Here is a 21,547-nt window from a genome sequence, read left to right on the forward strand (position 1 = left end):
AAAAAAAGACATTTTGACATTTGTATACTAAAGTGGCCAATAAAAAGCTTTGGGTAGATACGCTAAGAGAACACAACATTTACCAATAAAGTCTTTTGTAAACATTACTTTCAAACAAAATTGCAGTTCTTTTAAGCATATATTGAGAAATCTCACTTTCCTACTGTTGTTCACAGAGAGATGGTTATTACAGCCAGTCATTAGCAGCAGCAATTACATTCAGGAATACACAAACATTCAAATCCTGCTATATGCAAACTGATACAGAGCCACCAAACATAGACATCCGCATCAGTGAGATGTTCTGTTTTACTACAGAGTAAGTACATACTATAGCGAAGCCTTCAGAGAGGTTTAGAGACCCCATCATAGCTAGTGAGCTAAAAATATATGTAGCTCACATATGGTAAAACTCTTTTAAGAAACAGAGACATATTTGATGTCGTTTTAGCTAGACTTTAACCAAACTGCTTCTTAGCTCTGTCTCTAAATGTCATATCACTCACTGTTCACATCCTAATGACAGTCTACACACACAATTGTTTATTTGTTCTTTTTATGTCTATCCTTATTCCACTTTCTGTGTAAACTCATATATTAGCCTTTATGGGCATAACAACAACAGCGTATGAGTTTTACCTTAGAGGTACTGCAAGGACATCCAGACACTTCTGATGTACATAGCCCAGTGCCTAGTAGCAAGGTACCTAAAATGCCTCTGTATAACTGGTCTCCCCAGACATCACCTTTCCCCTCCTTCCTGAAACATATTTATGAGCCACGTTTACACATTAGTGGTCGAGTGCGTGGTGGAGAAGTTCTCCATGCGTATTCTGACCAGCTTCTCAGGAGGGACTGGCCTCAGGAAGAACTTGCAGTTGAAGGCCTGCCGACAGGCCTTGCGGAAGTTTTCCGAGAGGAAAGCATAAATGATGGGGTTGATGCAGGAGTTCCCATAGGCCAAGCAATGGGAGATGATACGGAAGGTGAAGGAGATGTTGTTCAAGGGAAAGTGGCCAAACTCTGCCCACATTGTGATGATGTGGTGCGGCAGCCAGGACAGCAGGAACACAGCGACCACGAGAAGCACTGTCTGCGCTGTCTGGAAAGACAAGATCAAGTATTAAATCGTTGCCGTGCTCAAGTGAGTCAGTGGTATGAGTTCATCTTCCTGTCAGTAGTGAAGGCAGCATGACATGCAATGGTGACCACTGCCAGGTGGGCAAACTATGACAGTATGAAAAAGGATGCTAAAAAGCAGCCTTCCTCCCTGTAGAAACAGAATTTTGGCTCTCAGATTTTCACTTGGGCGACTAGAGACAACGGAGATAGTGCTCATAAAACCTCAAACAATCCAGAAGTTTTAACTAATGCTAACCATGGTACATGGAAAAGTTGAAATAATATTCTCTAACGTTTGAAGGCTAAGGAACATTAAGAGTATTGAAAATAACCACAGGGGAAAATTGTCTGCATGGAAATAGGCCACTGAGGGGGGCAACAAGGACACCTCTGCATTTCTGAGGAGAAAAATTTCTCCAGCAGCTTCTCTCTTATGGGGGAAACAAACAGAACAAAAAACACCAACCAATGTAGAGGGGCTTTTTTAAAAATATACAGTCCTCTTCTGTTATTAATATTCCTAGGATATACTCCTAGCTAGACAATATGCCTCTAGGATCCCAGCTTGCCCATGGGCTGTGTGCTGGTGATGTGACCCTGCAGTGCCAGCTCTCCAGCTAGGCCATCACCCTCACAAGCCATTGTTTGTCAGCACCATATCAATAAACTGAGGTAAAATTTTCCAGAAAAATGTTCCTGAAAGTCATAATCCAAAAGGAAGGTTAAAGAGAAGTGAGCTGTTGACTGCAACTGTGGTGGCCCCTCACAGCTGTGGCTGGGGAAGAGGAAAGAGAGCTGAGGCAGTGCCTCAGAAGGGCTGCACAAAATGGCAGAGCAGTGTGAGGGCTTGGCTACCTGAGTGGAAGAGGTAGGGGGAAAGGCAGCCAGGAACCAAGGTAAGTAATGGGAGCTGCTTGAGTTATTTTAGTGTGAAATTTAGCTGGCTCTTTCTTGGGGTTTTGTTCTTGTTGATGGGAAAGGGTAGTCTGGGGAGAAGGGCTTGGGCTGTGAGGAGCCCAGATGGTGAGAGGGTTGAAGGTAAAGACTAGGGTGTCTGTATTTTGGGGCAGTGAGCTAAGGCTGTCTGCTGTTCCAGAAGAGGAGATCCACACCAACGCAGGCAAAGTCCTTTTCCCTATAAATGTTGTAAAGCTAAAGTTGAGGGGACCTGCCAGATGCATGCTAAGAAGTAACTCAGCCTTTATTGAAAGGGCGTATCCCCTTTTGAACAAAGCCTCCTCAACCTGGTATGGTTAGGGGTCTGTCTGACAATAAAAGTACCTACTTTTTTTTATATTATTTTTTTCCTTTCAGAAGTCGTTGAAGAAGATGAAGTATGACTTTCATTGACTGTAAGTTACAATGAATTGAATCAAACTATAACTTGCCTTCCTGCAAGTCCCTGAGGCCTGTGTGAACAGTACCCAAGTACTCAAGTTTAAGTATCATGAAGGGGTTGCTTTTCTCTCACTTTCTACTTGTAGCACATAAAGGGAACACTGAGCAAGGCCCAGAGAGCCATTAATGCTGTTTTTGTTTGTTTCTTTGTTTCCTTTTTTTTTTTTTTACCCATTTAATTCCTTCTTCTTGGAGCATTGTAGCAGATGCGTAGCAGGTGACTTCCCTCGCCTAATTCTCAGCAAAATGTGTGATTTTCAACTTTAGTGTTTATCATTTGTATTTTGTCACTTAAATAAATACAACATTTTGGGAATATGCAGATATTATCCTTCTTCTAAGAAGAATGTGAGTTGTTGTACAAGGAACAGAAAAGTGTTGAAGAAAACTGAAAAGTTAGGCTTCATTTCAAATTAGGGTTTACAGCCCTACAGGTCTAAGCTCATTTTTCAGTCAGTAACTCCCTTCCATGATTTCAAGTGAACAGGATGCGATTACTTCTGTACAAGAGAGATAATTTACTAGTGAACAAAAACTTATTTAATTGCTGTGTTAAAACTTATAAATAGAAGCTATAAAGAGTCAGGGTTACATATATAAAACACCTAAGCTGGAACCTCTTCTAGGAGAAGGGAAATCTCTCCCTGCCCCACAATACAGCAAACAAAATAGCTGCTGCAAAATCTCCATATGCTCTCTGACTTTTCTGTAGCACTACAACGGTTGGCATGATTTGCCAAGTTAAGTACATCCCCTTGGCAGTATTTCAGTGGTGACTAAGGTGGCAGGATAGAGATGGGCTGAGGAAGATAATTTTTTGGACTTTCATTTAAATGGGAAAACATTTCGTGACTTGCACTTCTCTCGATACTCTCTGTGTTCTTTGGGTGAGATGGAAACTGCAACTTGTTTTAGTAACTATCTAAGGCACATGCTTGACCCTGTGTGAAGAGTAATATGAGGAAAACAAGGAAATTATTCAAAGAGCCACAGAACTAATGAAGCTGAATTTCTTAAGGGATTATGTTGATTTCTCTGGTGCCCTAACAGACAGTGGTGGTACAAATTAAATATTTCTCCTCAGAGTATTTGCAGTATTTCCCTTGTCAGTGGCACTTCAATAAAAATGTAATAAAATTTCTCTCCTCTGGAGTCTACTTCAGAGAGTTTTTTTTTTCTAGTTTCCTATATCAATGAGTTAGGTATACTGTTCATGAATGTTTATTGGCTAACAGGAGACTCCTCTGTTGCAGACTAACTACAAAGACCATGTTCTGGAGTTGATGGCAATATGCTCCAGGGAAGAGCGGAGTGGTGATACTTCATAGAAGAAAAAAGGTAAGGTGATTAGATCTTGGTGTGTAAAGTCTGGGATCATAACCACTGACTGCAATCCTATACATAAGAACCTATGGGAGGCAGTGCTAAAATATTTATAAACAAGTATTAAATGTTTATAAACTAGCTTGTTGGAAGGGGTTGGAGGTATGGGGCAAAATTACAGGAAGTTCACTTGTCTTCCAGATTCTTGTTTCACTTTAGTAACAGCCCTATGATGTTCTTGAAATTTCATAAGATTGTTAGGAACTTTAAAATCCTTTTTATTTTTTTTTAAAACATTAAAATACTTCAAAACCAACTTGCAGTTCTAAGAAAATGTTAAGCTTATGTGTTCAGATATAGGTCTTTATTAAATCTATGGCTAGGACTTATGTCATCTAGTCAAATGGAGTTAGATCAGGACTTTCATATTGTTCGGACCTTCCTAAATAGTAGCATTAAAACCTGCAGAACATGAGAGGACACTAGAATTATAATTGCTGTTTATAACATACATTTAATCATGTTTTATACTTGAATGAATCGCACTAAAATGTTTCAAGTATATTCTGCTTGCTCTGACAGTAATAAAGTGGGTGAAGGCTAAAGTTGCTTTCTTGGGAACTGTTTTTTTTTTTCTTTTTTCTCCTATTTGTTTAACCCTGCAGAAAAGTCAACTGCAGGATAAGGAGGTTTTTTTCCTATGTTGGATAGGCAACATCTTTTCTCTGTTTACATAGGGCCTGCAGCAATGATCTCCTGCAATAAAAACAGACAATCATTGAAGTCGAAAAATGCGTTTGGATGAGGGCCAACAGTGTCACCTTTGCTTGCCTTAACTGCATTAACAAGCCAGTTAAAATCTGTTAAACTCTAGGAGGATGTTGTATCAGATCAAGATTTCTGTGCAGATAAGAGAAAACAGTTGCTTATGATACAAGTTTAAAAAAAATATGGGGAGCAGGGCGTTTTCTGCCAAATAGATATATCAAGTAAGTTTGTATTAATTTTGAAAGGCCTGTAGGTTCATCCTGTACTTGGTATATTTTGGATGCTTCCTTGTTTTGCATACCAAAATGCTCTGTCTAACATATTAGGTGACAAAGCGTGTTCCCACATGAGTGTACAACCTTTGCTCCCAAACTCCTAAAAGTGACCAACCACACTGGGAACCAGATGCTGTCCTTGGTAACGTGCTGGTACGATTGGAACTGAAAGACACAGAATTGGTGGCCTTGTGGGGTCTAGCTTGCCTACTGTGGTAAGATGGGTGCTAAAGAAATGATGAATAGCAAGTGCCATTCTTAACTCTCACCAGCATTAATGGTGCTACTTTTTTACCCTCTAACAATGTTAAATAGCTTAGGCATGTTACCAAGGCAACCTTTCATAGCATCCTTCTGCTTAAATTAGGGGGCTACAAGCATTGAAAGATTCTTTTGAATAGGGGATATAGACCTAGATTATTTTTTCTTTTTACTGTGAAATGGCAAACCACGCATTCAGCATAGGGATGGATATTAAAAACAGATTTGCAGTCACTATGTGTTAGCACAAAGCTGTTTCTGAGATCCAGCTATTTGGGATTTTGCAAATGAGAATATAGACAATACTATATCAATAACCTACATAATTCAGGACTCAAAGAACATGTTTTGGAAATGGAAATTTGTCTATTTTTTTCCCTTCAAATTAAGGGATATGTGGCCAAGAGAGGAAACTGAAAAAAAACCATTGTTTTACTTTTAAGATGGTAACAGTCTAAAACTAGTGCTAATATAGACTGTGAACAGCTGCAGAGGATGGATCCAAATTGCCTGTGTACAGTTTGAGTTTGTTCAGTGAGCTGTGATAATTTGCACCATTAATGGGTTACTGTTGGTCTAGCTGTGCCCAGTTAATGCTAACCTTATGGTTTGTTTCTGAAGTCTCAGTGGGTCTATAGTAGGCATGTACAACGGCCACCACTGGATTATTTAACTGACTCTTATTAATATTTTGCACTCCTAGAAGTCTTTTGAGAAGCTCCATGAAACAGCTTAGTGCATTATTTGTTGTACAAAGTGAGTGTTGAAGCTATACAGTGAATCAATGGCAGAATGGGAAATAGAGACTGGGGGAAATCATAAATGTTTGTTTGTCAAACTGATAAACTTCTTGTTTCCCCCCTTAATGTTTCTGCCATGCAGGATTGCCTAGAATTTACTCACTTATTCTTCTGTTATATTCATGTGTGATCTGACCCTCATTTATAGATTTCCCAGTTTTCTTTTTCCTTTGATTTTCTTCAGCCCTGAACAAGCCATATCTTGCTTTTAGTCTTCCCCGTCCTTCAGAAAGCAATGTTGAAACATGTTTAAAGACCCTTTTTTAGGGAAGTACCTACTTTTTGCAGGATAATGAAGTCTTTAGCATTTAATTTTGATTTTGGAGTTGTCATTCTTGATAAGCTTCTAATGAAGCTGTCTCAACTTGTCAAAGGCAAAATTAAGATTGAAACATTTGGTTCATTACACGGCAAGTATTCCATGAGCTTATCTATTTTTTGTGAAGAACTACCTGATGCATTAGGTTAATAAACAGTCTTGAGATAAAATATACAATGGATGGAACAGTCTAAAGGTAGAGAGCCTGTCACTTCCCTCATCTAGTCTAGACACAGATTTTTATTTTTTTTCAGAGCTGATCAGACTATCCATTTGTACCTCAGCCAAACAGGAAAGGGAAAGAACATTCAATGAGGCTTTTATTGAACAGTATGTTCTCACTAGCTTGCAGAAAAACTGGGCTTCATTAGTGGGACAGTTACTGTTTTCTGAATATGGTGGAGGTTTTTCCTCCTTTTCCACGATTTTGAAGGAAGAAGCATAAAACCTGTGCCCCTTTTTCTGTGCTGTCTCATTAACAAATAACAACTCTTTCTTTATTACTGCTTTGCAGGAGGACTGGGCGTATAATGAACTTGTTCTGGACTCTGTGTCTTGCTTCCCTTCACTCCTCCAAACTAGTTTAAATTAATAATATACTGCTGTGACGCCAAAGGCAGCCTTACTCTAGCTAGCGCTGCTTCTTCACACCATACCATGCTTCCTCAGCCATTGTATGGGGGCCAATACTTTTCTCCTGACTTGTAATACAAAGTCTGATTGTGTTTTCTCTGAATTATTTTATTTTGTTATGCTTATCTCTAGCTTGCATCTTCTTTTTCCCTGATATTTGAGAGACAGTTGGTACATGTTTTTATTGCCCAATATTTGATTTGGGTTAGCTACTGGGTGTCAGCCATGGCTATTTATTTTATATGTGTATATATATTATACTTGTAGTGTGGTGAAGGCTTGGCCAAAATGTAGTGACCCATGGTGCTCTAAGCTTTTACTTTTAGATACTACACTGTGTCAGTACCCAGGAAGGATGCATGGCTCAGCACAATCTCCTGCTGTACTGCTGGAGGTACTTACCAACTTCTCCCAAGGAGAACAATTTTTGCAGCCCTAGACGCTGTTATCCCCTATTTTCAGAAGACAGAAATAATTGAATGTTTCTTTGCTCAGTCTCTCTAAGCCAATGTGCAGAAGTGACAGCTGTCAGTTTTTTCTCTCCTGATGTCAGGTTCTTCTCTATTGTGTTCACAAATCTGACGCCCACCGATGATGCATTTGTAAGCATCCTTTTCTGCCTGTCAAGTTGTAAAACTAGAAAGGTACCAAAGCACAATTTGAACTCCAGAAATATGCTTATAGCTTCGTGATAAAAACACAAGGTTTCAAACGGGTGTTTCAGAAAAATCCATATCTAGTCTTAACCAGCTTAAATTTTGGGCAGCAGCTTCCTCTGCTTCAGAGCAAACTCATCTGCTACATGCTTATGAAGCGCTTCTCACTGCCCTCTGGTCTTTCTTTTATTACTCCTGATAATAGATAGTTGGTCTAAAAACTGCACTGAAAGTGTTCTTGTTTTTTTCCTCCCCATTGTTCTTTTTTTTTTCTTGTGGTCAGAAATGGCAGTTGGCTGTAATGAAGAAGAGGAGGGATTGAAACATAAACTTTCAGTTGTAATCAGCCCATTTTGGCTGCTTGCTAAGTGGTGAACTTTTCATTTTCCTAGTAGCTTGTTTGCACTGGTCTGACTACTCCCCTGCACGTCTCTGATTCTGTGATAATGCCGCTAATCCCCTCTGTTGATGCTCTTAATACTGACTCACTTTGTATTCAGAAATGCTTATAAGCATTATGATATTCTTATTATCTACTAATTGGTAATGAAGCTCTCTATTCTTGCTGCCCTAGGTTCTTGTTAGCAAAACAGCTTGCAGGATTTCACTTTTGGTTAATATTTTTTTGTTAATATTTTTTTGTTAGATGGATCCCAAGATCTCCCATGCTACTTTGCTGTCCTTAGTGTTGGTCACGGTTAAGCATTGAACATCACATTCATTAAGTCTATATGAAAACCCTCTGGCTGTGTGAATACAAGTCAAATAAATAGTTCAGCATACAGGAAAGCAGTTGCAGTGCAACTTTTGTCTGCCTCTCTTGACCAAAATGCTCAGGAATAGCCATCTACCTTGACGGAATTCTGTACGTTGGGCCTCAAGCTGTGGTACAACCTTCAAAAAACAATGAACTTGTGTATAGGTAAATATAGAGTTGTGAATATATGAGCTGAGGAAGAAAATAATCTTAGCTTCATAGAAGGAGATGTGTTTTAAATTGACTAATACAGTTTTGGAGCAAGATCTTGGGTTTATGTGTTTTATGAACACATTGGCTCAGTTGTCAAGTAGTGGCTATAAGAGGGAGAAATAAAAAAAATAAAATTTTAGGAGTTACTATGAGAAGAATAGAGAACAAAAGAGTGTGGTAAGATTGGTTCGCCTTTCTATTGTACCTAAAAATAAAATAGTACTAATTTGTTAGATTTAGATGTTTCAATGGGCCTGTTAATTGGAGCTTTTGACTTTTATTGCCTCTAAAGATTCCACAGCTTCTACCTTCCTTTCAAGGGAGCCTGCAAAATAACTGTGAAATTCACAGCCTCAGAACCATTTTAAAACTTGAGGAAGCATTTCAGATTGTTCTTTAGAGATGTCATAGGACAAAACTAAGTAAACATTGAGGAACCCTGGGGTGCTGCAAAAGCCAGTAAGACACCACAGGGCCATTTCATGATCAGAGTAGACCTTGGTTTGCATTCATTTCCATTATTAAAATGTTATTTACTAAAAATGTATATTTGGAGTTCCTAGGGCTGGGCTGTCATGAAACACTTTTTCAACATTATCAGATAAAGAATTGTTAACTTTCCTCGGAGCCAAAGACTTACTGTGCTCTGCATTATGCACAATGGAAGTAACAGGACTGAAATATATTTTATTTTTGATTGAGAGGTGCACAGGATTTCCGAGCAAATAGTCTTGCTGTCCGGCCTCAACAAAACATTATCTAAAATTACAAAGGGGACTCCTGCAATATCACACCATGTCAATTGTAATGTTGGCAAGCTTGTGCAGCTAGCAAGAAGTTAAATGGGGAAACTGGCACGTGTGCCTTTTTTGCATGCACAATCTAGCTGAGACAAATGGAGTGGCAGTGCCACCCTACTTCAGGTGTATGTGTCAGAGCTTCTCTTAATTGGGCAGGTAGCTAAAAACTGTAATGATCATTTTAACTTTTGAGGGGGTTTTGTTTCTTTCCTCAGCTGACTGACAGCAGGCATGTGTGTCTGCATGTGCAGCTCTGCTCTGTCCCTGCGCAGCTGGTGATCCTCTGCTGGGTGCGGGCACCACGCACCAAACAAGCCTGTAGGGAAGGCTGAGAGCGCTGCTGCAGTGGCAGGCACAGGAAAGCCATGCTGTGCTTGAAAAGTGCAGAACAAAGCAGTGGAGGAAATAAGCAAGAGAGTTCTTAAAACATCAAATTTCTAGTAACGTAGTTCATTGTTTGATTTCTGTATCCTTATTTAGGAAAAAAAAAAAACTTTAAAGGGAGAGGTTGAACTACAGTACTAAGTATGTGTTCTGTTAATGTACTCTGTATGCTTGGATAGAATTAAATTGAGTTTTATGTTGCCTTCTTTGCTGCAGCATTACAACTAGGAAAGTCAGGTATATGCTGTCACAACGCTGGAACTGTCCAACCCATGTGATGATCATCTTTTTGGAAGCTACCCTAGGTTTGCATCTAGCAGGCTCTCTCACCTGTTCTCTAAATGTTAGCCTTATCTAGATTCACAAGTTGATTTGGCACTCACTCTGTGGCATTTGTGTTGTTTCTAAATTTGTTTATCTTGGAAGTGTTCTATCTTGAAGAGTCTGTATAGCCCAAAGAAAAGGTAATACAGTTTCTGGAGCTCATGGCAAAGAAATTTGTTTGCAGTGTCAATGCCAGCATACATTTCAGTGGCAACTCTTCTTCAACGTGGATTTGAGGTCTGCAATTTGATTCTCTGAACATTTTTACTCACCTATATAGCCTAGATGAAGGTAGTGAGGTCAGTACAAATAGCTGTTTGCAAAATTTACTGCTTATCTCTTTAAAAAAGAAAAAATAGACCACACTCCAAAGCCATTCCCTTAGGGGTAGAAGGAGGATAAGAACTGCTGTGTTTTTTTGTCCTGTTTTCTTGAAATTAAAGGAATGAAGTAAGTGCTGAGTGGTCATAGTTCCAGACTGATTTCTTTTGTGTACCCATATGACACTTTGTTTTCCATATCAGTGTAGTCAAGATGCACACTGAAAATTACCTGATTCACATCTGATTATTATCATCTCCTGTTGAAAGATCTTGTTTTCATGTTATACTTTGTTTTGATGGATCCAAGGTGATAAGGGTTTGGCCGTTGAAATTGCACGTGTTTCATAAAGCTGAATGTTTTGTATTTGCTAAATTAAGTTTTGAAACATGGAGCAAGATTCACTTGTCAAACATCTGAGTGAAACAAGCAAAAGCTGGTTGCTTTATCATTAAAGATTATGAACTAAGACCAAACAAAAGTACTTGTCCCTAATAGACCAATTAAGTACATATGAAGGAAGCTAATTTAACGGAACTGCCATGCACATATGAATTTTCTATTAGGCTCTAATATGAAGTGTTCTTAAGAAAATCTGCTTTAAATGATTGACACGCAGTGTGTTTCGAGGATACTGCGAAAGTACATCTGGGAATGGAGCGAGTCTGCAGGTTGCACAAGAAAGATTCCTTATAAAGAAGAGAAGTAGGTGAAACAAAAAGTAATTGCAGTAGAGATGTCAAAGATGCTGTTTAGCCTGCAAAAAAAAATAAATGAGAAATTTCTCAACAGAAAGTGCTGGCAGGAGACAAACTGTGGAAGATGTGTGTATGTGGAGGGATGTATTTGATTCTTTTTTTTTTCCCTTTATCTTGGGATCACCTATTTAACTAGGTCTAACTGCCATGAGGAACAACAATTGCTACCAGGTGTTCCAGAATTATGGCCATAGAAATACTTAAGGGGAGGGAGGAAAAAATGCTCTGCCATTAACTTGTCTGAACAGGCAAAGTCAAAGGTATTTTTTATGATCAGTCCTCTCAGTTGTATCTAGTCAGGAAACTGAAAGTTGAAGAAACTGTAGATCTGTTTTTAATCTAACTCTACAGGTCAAATCTGGAAACAATGCAAGCAAATAAATTTGAAGAAATGAGTATGGAAAAAAAACCTATCTGTAACTTTAGGGCTTCACATGAAGATGAGACCAATTTTTGACTGTTGGTAGCATTCTCTTCAAATATAGGAAAGAAATAGGTATTGGGCCATTTTTATATAGGTATGGAAAAGACAGAAGTGGAATTTACACCATCCAAAGTGTTTCATAGAATCATAGAAAGGTTTGGATTGGAAGGGACCTTAAAGATCATCTAGTTCCAATCCCCTGCCATGGGCAGGGACACCTCCCACCAGCCCAGGCTGCTCAAAGCCCCATCCAGCCTGGCCCTGAACACCTCCAGGGATGGGACGTCTGCAGCTTCTCTGGGCAGCCTGTTCCAGTTCCTCACCACCCTCAGAGTAAAGAATTTCTTTCTACTATCTAATCTAAATCTATCATTTTTCAGTTTCCAGCCATTCCCCCTTGTCCTTTTACCACACTACCTGACAGAGTCCCTCTCCAGCTTTCCTGTAAGCCACCTTTAGGTACTGGAGGGCTGCAAGGAGGTGTCCCTGGAGCCTTCTCTTCTCCAGATTTAGGGACTAGGGATTTGTTGGTAATTTTCCTGAGTTATGAGATTATTCTATGCAAAGAACAGTGCTTTTTAACACTTTATTTGCTATAGCTGAAGTAAACATAACCATCAACATGATCTTGCTTGCCTTTTGTCATGGTAACTGCTGGGCAGGCTTTATTCATATCTTTGTTAAGCACACAAGACTCAGTATGGGTAACAAGCAGAAAGCAGTCTATCTGCCCAGAAATGACACTCCTGGTCCTCAAGTTTTAATTCACGGTATATCTGTAGCAGTGGCAGCACTCAACAGAAATTCAGTAGGCAGAATAAGGCATGGTGTTCCTCAGTGTAGCCTGCCTCATGTAGGTTTGGTGGTTTGCTGTAACAGGCAATACACAGCAGCTGATTATTGCACGATTTATTGCCTTAGAAAATGTGATTGAAAGAATGTTTGTCAGAACCTGCTTGAAATTAGAAGAGCTAGACTAATAAAATTAATCTCAGTAAAGCAGAAACACTCAGAAACAAGTGAAACAAGCAGATGAGCAAAGTATTTGTAGGGCTTTGTATGTTTACTATGTGAACTCAGCATCTGAACACAGAAAACAGGATCAAAAACACCCTAAGGGAGAGCAGAAAATATCAGTGAAATGTTGTGTGTGTTGTGTATTATAACTTCTGTGGTCTTTGCAATATTGTTTCACAGCATAGGAATATCAGCTGAGCTGTAACCTTACAGGCAGTGGGGGTGCAAGACTGATTATGGATTGATACTTGTATGTGTGGTACCAACAAAACTGAGTGTATGTAATGAAGTCATAGAAACTAAATATAATCTACAGTTAAATCTATTTAGGATTCATAGTCATAAAAGACTGGCAAAATCTCTGTAACAGCTCAAAATCAACTAAAAACAGCACAGAGCAGACCAGAAAAACTAGCATAATATTACAGAGGATACAGCTGAAGTATATTTTTCTTTTGAAAACCCTCGACTTCTGTTTGAGATGCTACCACAGCATCCAGATTGCGCAGTTAGCATCCTCAAGTACATCTGCTTTTTCCTAAATAGGATGTTCATGAAGATATCTATGTTGATCAGCACTGTACATTCTTGTGACACCTTGGCTGCATGCAAATATTATCTTACTCAGATTAGTTTCTCTGATGTAGGCAACAGGTGGTTCTGTTATGTTTAGAGAGAGACCTTTTGGTTTCCAATATAATAAGTCCCTTTGGTGGAAAAAGAAATCAATAGAGGTACAGGATCTTGTTCTGTTGTTGTATAACAGCAGTATGCTGGCAAATCTGGTACCTTGAATTCCTCATCTTGTGAGTGATCTAACTCTACAGGGGTGAGGTGGGGGGGGTCCAGTAACACCAGTGAAGAACCCACTGGATGCAGTTTGTTATGCCCAGAAGCGGGTTTGGGTTTTAACACTTCTGTAGCTTCGTGCAGCTGTGGTACCGGTGTCTGTGCTCCAGCCACCCTTCACCTGGAGTCTTGTGAAAGCTTTGATTTCTGTGTCTTGCACCCTTTCCAATCATATGTCCATGTTTGCTGTAATAACCCTCATTTTGGTCATACACAGGGTCATGGCAAAATCTTGTAAGGCCCTCCAGAGTGGCAGGTAGCAGCTGAAACTGTCCAGTACATTGGCTGAGAGCAAATCAAAGTGCTACCTCATCATTTCCACTGGCTGTCACATCAGCTTGGTGGCATGCACGCTGCTCATCTGGGTTGTATGGTTGCTGTGCCACTGGCACGGACTGTGACTGTCCTATCAGCAGGTAATGTTAACAGGGCCCTGTTACCTCCTGCCTTTGACCAGCTGGATAACCTGTAGTTTCGCTCATAACTGCACACACAACAACTATAACTCTTCTGACTGAAATAGTGTTTTTTCTTTTCATGACAGGTAAATTTTATGTTGCATCACTGCTCTTGATGAGTTTTGTTACCTAAAAACGTCTATTAGTTATGGCTTATTCACTCTAAGATTCTTACATTGAGGAAAAAAAATCTATCCTTAGTATTTTCCTCAGTTAATTCTTGCAATTCTGCTTATTTCATACAGCTTGAGCAAGGATAAGCTGATATTTGACTTGCAGAGAGGTCAAAGTGCCAACCAAGGTCTAAATCAACCACATACTAGATGCAAACCTTAGAGATCTTAAATGCAAACTGCAGCAAAACTGAGGTACTGCAGTTTCAGGGTTCTTCACGTGTTTTCCTTTTAGCTTGCTGAAGTGTACTCAAATTCCTAGATCTTCTAATAGTCTGAATATCTTTCTGCCTGTCAATGTAAAAATAGTGTACTTGTGGGACTTCTGTTACAGCACAATAAGTCAAAAGGCAGTCCAGCAGGCATGTGTGTAGAGATCAATAGAGCAATTCAATAATGGCCTCACTTTGTACTGTGTCTATAAAGATATAACAACTTGTCAACATGAATTTGAACTCGAGCTGAAAGACACGAATGACACTTGTATGTGAATGGAGCTTGAAAAGACTACTAGTTATCTTATAAATCTGACATATCAGTGTACAAATTAAAGATGCTTACCTTCTTCTTAGATCTTTCTGACTTCTTAGAAATATTCTTTACTTTCGTATGGAGGTGATATAAAACCTTGAAAAAAAGGAGCAATACATTGAATACGAAATTGAATTGTATATATTAGTATTGAACCTCTTGAATGAGCACCAGATGTTAAAGAATTGCTCTGGCATGACTTCAGAGGTGAATGTGATGCACTGAGATTTTTAATTCTAAGCCCTCCCCAGTTTTCTTCTCAAAGCTTGTTTCTTGAAGGAGAAAATGCCAAGCTTTAAGAAGACTTAGTTCAGCATTATTTAAGAGCTCAGCTGACACTATGCTGAAATTGACAGGAGACTTTCCATGGATTTTTGATTTTTAGATTGTGTTTAAATTATCCACATTTACTCTCTGGGCTGATTACATAGAAAGACAGAGAACAGGCTGCCAACACTGTACCCCTGTGTGACTGCTTTGCCACTTCTGACTGCAGCGCTAACAGCTGGGGCAGTTGGAGTGGGTTCCCCTTTCACAGGGAGAGTCATAAGAAATGTTAGAGCCCTGTCAGGAAATTCTCAGTTAACAACATTTAGATTAACCTTTAGGAACCTGATTATAGCACAGCTGTAACCTGGCAATATTTATACTTTGGCCTTTGCAGGTAAAAGGTAAGTTTTCTAAAGCAGTTAATGAACAAAATAAAACCTCTATTAAATGCAGCTCCCCTTCCATTTGTTGCTGTGCTCACCAAGGGCAGCGAGGGGAAAAACAACAGGAGACAAAGGGACAGGATTTGTGAAGTCTAGTGGGTTTTTCCTCTTGTGACAAGCAAGGCCTGAGATGTAAAGATTTTTAGCTTAAATCTAAGTGCCTTGTCCTGTCCTTAGCACTGACAATACTGAAATAAATCAGTGTTGAAAGTATCACAACTTTTGATTAAACAGACATGAGCTTAAATTTCAGGAAAATATATTTTTGTTCAGAAGAGTTGACATGCAACTGACTAGTGACAAGGAAGTTTACTCCCTAGCAGTCACCAGGCAATACTCAATAGGAGATTAATTCAAAAGTCACAGAAACTTGATTCTGGAAGTCCATCACAACTGATAGACTTACTGTCTGTCTCAAACATGCTGAAGATCAGTAAGAGGAGACAAAAAACTTGAACAATGGCAATTCCCAAGAAGAAAGGAAGAGATTCACTGCTGAAGAAAACTCAAATCCTAAGATATCTTTCTAGAAATCTTTGCAAGACACAAAGTCTGAGATTTGTGTCAAAAAAAAAAAAAAAGGCAGCAATGTTTCTGATACTAATTCTGTACACTCTCTGCACAGCTTCATCCTCCATGGTGTTTTTCTCTTGCATGGAGCAAACATTTGTTATCAAGAGAGGACAAACTGAAAACTACAAAAATCAGCAGGAATCTTTAGTAGATTTGGGTGTCAGGCTGGGATTGAACTTTCATGTATTTGCTTTGTCCCTGAATAGAAATGTTTTTCATTCCTCTTTATGAGATGGTGTAATTTCATTCTTGTTTCCCTCCCCCTGTCCCAGAGAAGCATCCTATCCTAGGAGGAATATAGGAAGCACTGTGAATGCGTTATTTCTTGGCTGGGTAGCTTGCATGTGTGAATCTAAGCCACCAAGAGGCTGGGATTGATCCTTTCCTCTATCTGAATATTACTCACATCCCTCTTACTCACCTTGGCATAGCAGCAGGTGATGAGCACCAGGGGCAGGAGGTATCCCACCAGCAGGATGGTAACCTTGTACGTCTGCTTGGCCATTGATCCGTCCGCCCAGTTCTCCCAGCAGAAGGAGCTGTTGGGTGCTTGCTGGTGACCACTCACAAGAGCCTGGTGCTGGGCCACAGGGATGGCAATGAGTAGAGACAGCAGCCAAATTATACCCACGCCGAGGGCAGCGTTGCGTTTGCTGCGGATGCCAGATGAACGCTTGGCGTGGACCACAGCGATGTACCTGTCCACAGACATGGCCACCAGGGTAAAGATGCTGACCAGCATTGTCGCCATGGCCAAGTAGTGAACCCACTTGCAAAAGAAGGCACCGAAGATCCACTCTGGCAGGGAGTAGATGGTGGCCTGGAAGGGGACACAGAAAAGCAAGAAGGAGAAGTCTGCGATGCTCAAGTTCAGGATGAAGATGTTGGTGGCACTGCGCGATGGGCGTCCCCCAGGACGGAGACGCCCCAGGACAACCAGCACCAGGGTGTTCCCCACCATTCCCAGGAGAAAAATCAAGCCAAAAAGCACCGGTACGATCACCACCTCAGGGCCACCTCTGGTTGCTCCTGACCAGCATGGTGGGGCCCCTGTCTGGTTAGTCTCAAGGCTGCACTTGCTGGTGTTGGCTCCAAAGGAAAGCACAAGGTTGTCTTCCTGCTCCTCCATGGATCCAGGCTGGTTGGAAACCAGGGAGCAGTCGCTGCAGCCCTGACTGCTGTGGGGCAGCTGCCCTGTGTTTGTTGATGGTGGCCAGAAGCTGAATGCTTGGGTTTTCCAATGCTCTGTGCCTTTGCTTTGGGGAGCAATTTTCTTCGGATGATTCTTCCAAGTCTTGTCTGTCTCTTCCAGGAACTGGCAAAAAGAGGTCTCGGAAGTTGCTCTCATCCAAGGGGTTTGGTAGCTGCTGTTGGAGGAGCTCTTGTGGTACAGGAAAAGTCTGTGCCAGAAGGGCTGAGGATGAAGCAGAGGCAAAGAAGCTGCAGCCTGGCTTCCTCATGCCCCTCCTCTTCAGCTTCCCTCCCACACCAGTCCCCGGAGCTGCAGCTGCTGTACCTGCTCTCCAGCTCTGCTCGGAGCTGTGACAGCAAGAACTAGTGCTGTCCATGACCAGAGCCATTCAGAGAGTAACCCTGGTCGGCTTTGTCTCCATACGTTACCTGTCTCCATACATTACTACTCGCGAGGAGGGGAAGAACAAAGAGAACAAAGTGAAAGCGAGTTTTAACCCAAAGGGATGGATTGAGCAGCAGATGCTGAATGATATCCTGTGCAATGTTATAAGGAGCATCATTGAAGCTGGCCACAGAAACAGGAGAAAATATAAACGCGGCTTTTTTTTTTTTTATATAAACAGAACAGTATTTTGTTGTTGTCGTTTTGTTTCAGTCTCCAATATGCTCATGCTAGAGCACAAAACAATCTGGAAAGTAGTGTTTTCAGCACAAAAGCCTGGAGAAGCCTTAGTCTCAGAAGCTGGCTACTGCCACTTCTTTTGTATCTTTCCAAATTCCTTAGTGCCTGAATATTCGTGGTTCTTGTTGATCTAGCTGTAAAGAAGTTCTGGGTTCAGCCCAGAAGTGCCAAGAGCATCTGTACTGGAAAAGGAAAGGCTCAGTCCTGGTAGCTGTGAGCAGCTGTAGTATTCCCTGCCAGGGAAGAGAGATGGCTTTTTTTTTTTTCTTTTAAGAAATTTTATTAAGGATTAATGGATTAGTTATGTTCTTGATGCTTACTTCTAAAAACAGCATGCATGTTCTAGAAGGCACTAAGCAACTTGGTTTTGATGGTCTGTTTCCTCGTGTTTCTGAAGATATTCTGTGAACTGTACAGGCAGTAGGGAAGAAAAAAGTTTTTAGGCAAAGATGAACGGTACTAACACAGAGTGATTTGTGCCTGCAGGACAGCTTCTTGCATGGAAGAGTGCACACACACACGCACGATACAGTTCTGAGGCTGTTTATGGGGTGAGATGGAAAGCAGACAGCGTGAAGGATGTCTGAGCTGCAAAGGAAAACGCATCTACCTTTGTTGTGTACCAGTGAGCAGATCACCTCCGGACATCGTCCCCTCTCTGCAGCCCGCTCTGGATGCCACCTGCGCCTCTCTTGGTCTTCCGCAACCCGGCTGTTTTGCGTCCTGTGGCAGAGCATCTCAGACACCGTTAAACCTTCCAATTCCCCAAATCTTCTGTCTGCCTGCTGGGATTTGTGCCCGCAGCTCGCAGACAGCTGCTTTCAGTGCACAGGTTTCAGGGACCCTGCGAAGCATGGCGTTATAATGAAGACTTGAGTGCCATCTACTGGTGATTCATCTCCTTAACTGCTTGCAGACAGCTCTGTCGGTTCTTGTCCTTCCTCCCCCTCGAACAGTCCCATCATTCAGTAACTAGTTTTAACTGCTGGTATTTTCCCCTCATCCTTGAGTATGCATACATCCTTAAATCAGGAAACTTAAACATGTTTGCTTTTCCTTTTGTTGATATGTTGCTAGTAAGGTCCCTTCTGTAATACTATTCATATAACTTCATAAAACTTTTCAGAGAAAGCTATTGGTGGTTGTTTCAATAGTTATCTCTGTATTTTAGATCTGTGTTTTTTTTTTGTTTTTAAGTGGACAGTCATGCCAGAAAGTATTATTTAAGAAGAACCCACAGCAATCATAGTAAATGAGTGTACTTTTTTTTTTTTTTTCCTTATACTGGATTTGAGCAGAATAATAAATGACTACAACAGGAGTGGTTTCTCCTGCAGGGGATTTGAGACAATGCATGCAGGAATTTGAGAACTGCTTGTCTGTCACCTGCAGAACAAACACAGCTTTGCAGATCTGAAAGCTTACATGGTTCACTACACAGAAAATAGGCAGAAGAAAGCACAGTTCTGCTAGTGAGGAGGGAGGGATTTTAGGATTGTTCAGATCTGAATGCATTTTTTTTCAAAGATCTCCTGAATTCTTGCAGCATGGATGTTCCTAGCTTTTCTATCTTCAGAATACAATTAAAATTAAAAATCAAAACCAACCAAACAAACCACCCTAGCCTGCTAGAATTTGTATATTCCAGTGAGAGTGTCGTGACCAGGGGATTGGGAAGGAGAGTGAATATTCTGGGTGGAAAGTGTTACTGACACGCTGGATTAGACATCCAGTAAATTAGGTGCAAAAACTCAGCTTGCTTTCAGCTGGGAACCGAGATGCTGCAAATTTCACTTCAGAAGCTGGCTGCTATGGGAGTATTCCTGGCTGGTCTTACTTGGGAGGAAACAATTTTCAGTGGTAATTTACAGGCTTTGTCAAAAACTTATCCTGAAACTGTGCTTACTGTGACATTCGAAAGTTCCAGAAAAGGTAAAGGCTCTTTCTTCTGATTCCCTCTTTCTGCCATTTCCTAACTGCTTTAAATAGTCTGTTTCTGACAGTGAGAAATCCTCTGTCCTTGAGAACTCACAGCCCAAATGCTGTGGGTTGGGCACTGACCCTGCTCAGACAAAGGAGTTACCATAAGCCATATCCTTTAGTCCAGGTAGGTGGAGGAAATCAAGTCGCTTTACTGAGTGCAGGAGCACAAATAGCTTGGGAGCTGTCACATCTGACTTGCTGGCAGCGTCCACGTGCTGTGTGGTATAGTAAAATCTGAGGTGGTTCGCCTGAAATCCAGAACAAAGAATTCAGTGTGGATTGAGCCATGTGAACTACAACTTCTGCAGTTCTTTAGAAACAGTGTGTTGCTTCCTGAACAGAGACAACAAACATTTAAACACAACTAAGTGGAAAATGAATATTCTCTGTAGGAGTAAGGAAAAAATAGAAGTCTGGCAGACATCACCGAGATCAAGACAAATGGAAGCCAGATGCTGTTGCCATTTGTCTGAGTTGATGCTGGGGTAAATGAAAGCGTTGGGCTCACGTGCTGAGTCCCTGGTTAGCAGGCATCAGAGGTGTTGTAGATGGAGGCCAGCACTGGATCTCTGTGGATAGATTGGCACAGCCACAGTAAGGAGAATAGAGGGAGAAGTTAGCTCTGGAAACAAGGGTAAAGGATGGGGGGGAACAAAACATCAGATGCTAATATTTAAATGGTAACATTTTTAGCCTGTGTAGGTACAAACCAATTTGTCTATTTTCTGATTCCTAATGGGTGCTTCAGCTCCTAATTATACTGAATACCAGGCATGTTGCAAAAATCACTTACTGTTTTGATAATCATGGCTCAGCTTTTTGATACCTCTGCATTAGCTCTCTACGGCTCTTGACTTTTGAGTGGAAGGAGGCCACTCAAGCCTCACAGCGAGCAGTCTTACTGTCACACTTCTCTTTCTCTCTCTGGAGAAAGTGGATTACATCTCACACCCGGATCCATTTAAGGCAAAACAAGTAGGCATCTAGCCCCAAAAGTCCACTCTATAGCCCTGGGTTCAGCATCTGTCTTTATGTACTGTGCTCTTCAGAAGGCCAACTGGGGCCAAAAGGCCCTTTAGGCTGATGAGCTACCTAGACGCAGCTCCTAGGAAACGAGCGATAGTAGGTCTGAAGTGTCTGCACTTGGAGATTGCAACAGCCCACTCTCCACTTGTGGTCCCAAGCCTGGCTGTACCCTGGGGTGAGAAGGTGCAGTGCCCTTATCTCCTGAAGTACAACCCCAGGAGGGGCAGGAGGTTCAGCTGCCTGCTCTGTATATATTGGCCCAGATTCAATTCCTTTCCAACCCTGCATAATCCCTTTCATAAAGGAACTGAAGCTTAGATCCCTTAGATGCAAAGTTACTTTTTTTACTAGACCGTCGGCCAAGCTGTATGGGGTAGTTGGGCTCATGTGGGAGCTATGCTGAAGTAATGCAGCGAGTACAAACATCACAGAACTAGAAGAGAAATTAACTGACTGTTCAAGCTAGGGCACTTAGTGGAGAGAAGAGGGGTTTCTGGAGTGTGACTTCTCTGCTTCGTGAATTCTATGGTTAAAAAGTCAATTTAACTAATAACTGAATCCTTTCACCTTTTCTGAGTGGTAAGGTTTAAGTCTTGCAGGTGGAAGATTGGAATTGAACCTGTGTGTCTCAACAATGAAAACAATGAAAATGATGAAAATTGTATTACAGGAGAAGATATAAACATCTTTTACGAGGTCTTTGAAACTGTTAACGCCCTATGTACAAGTGCGTGAACTAAACTGGAGCCTCAGAGGTAACAAAGAGCCTTTTTCTCTCACTTTTCTATCTTAGAGGGCTCGACAGGAGTTTG

General features: G+C 41.0%; 1 protein-coding gene across 2 annotated transcripts; it reads right to left on the reverse strand.

Annotated features, from left to right (window-relative positions):
* Nucleotides 1-294: 294 nt before the first annotated feature.
* LOC308176818 (galanin receptor type 1-like) lies at nt 295-21,516 on the reverse strand. 2 transcript variants are annotated; one of them, XM_080553075.1, is made up of 4 exons: nt 18,337-21,516; nt 16,272-17,264; nt 14,595-14,660; nt 295-1,102 (listed from the first exon to the last, which is right to left on the reverse strand). In XM_080553075.1, exons 2-4 carry the CDS (start codon nt 17,196-17,198, stop codon nt 785-787), a joined length of 1,311 nt encoding a protein of 436 aa, XP_080409201.1. In that variant the 5' UTR covers nt 17,199-17,264; nt 18,337-21,516; the 3' UTR covers nt 295-784. The 2 variants fall into 2 exon arrangements, with proteins under 2 accessions (XP_080409201.1, XP_080409200.1); XM_080553074.1 differs by having other exon boundaries at nt 16,272-18,135.
* Between the last annotated feature and the right edge of the window lie 31 nt (nt 21,517-21,547).

Source organism: Anser brachyrhynchus (genome assembly GCF_964034855.1).
Source record: "Anser brachyrhynchus genome assembly, chromosome: 12".
In the NCBI taxonomy this organism is placed as follows: Eukaryota; Metazoa; Chordata; class Aves; order Anseriformes; family Anatidae; genus Anser; species Anser brachyrhynchus.

Bases quoted from the DNA above. Each gene is read 5' to 3' on its own strand.
- LOC308176818 (XM_080553075.1), bottom strand. From the start codon at position 17,198: ATGAGAGCAACTTCCGAGACCTCTTTTTGCCAGTTCCTGGAAGAGACA. The intron at 14,661-16,271 runs GTGAGTAAGAGG...CTTTTTTTCAAG, and splicing joins TCACCTGCTGCTATGCCAAG to GTTTTATATCACCTCCATAC. The intron at 1,103-14,594 runs GTAAGCATCTTT...TTGTCTTTCCAG, and splicing joins CAGAAAGATCTAAGAAGAAG to ACAGCGCAGACAGTGCTTCT.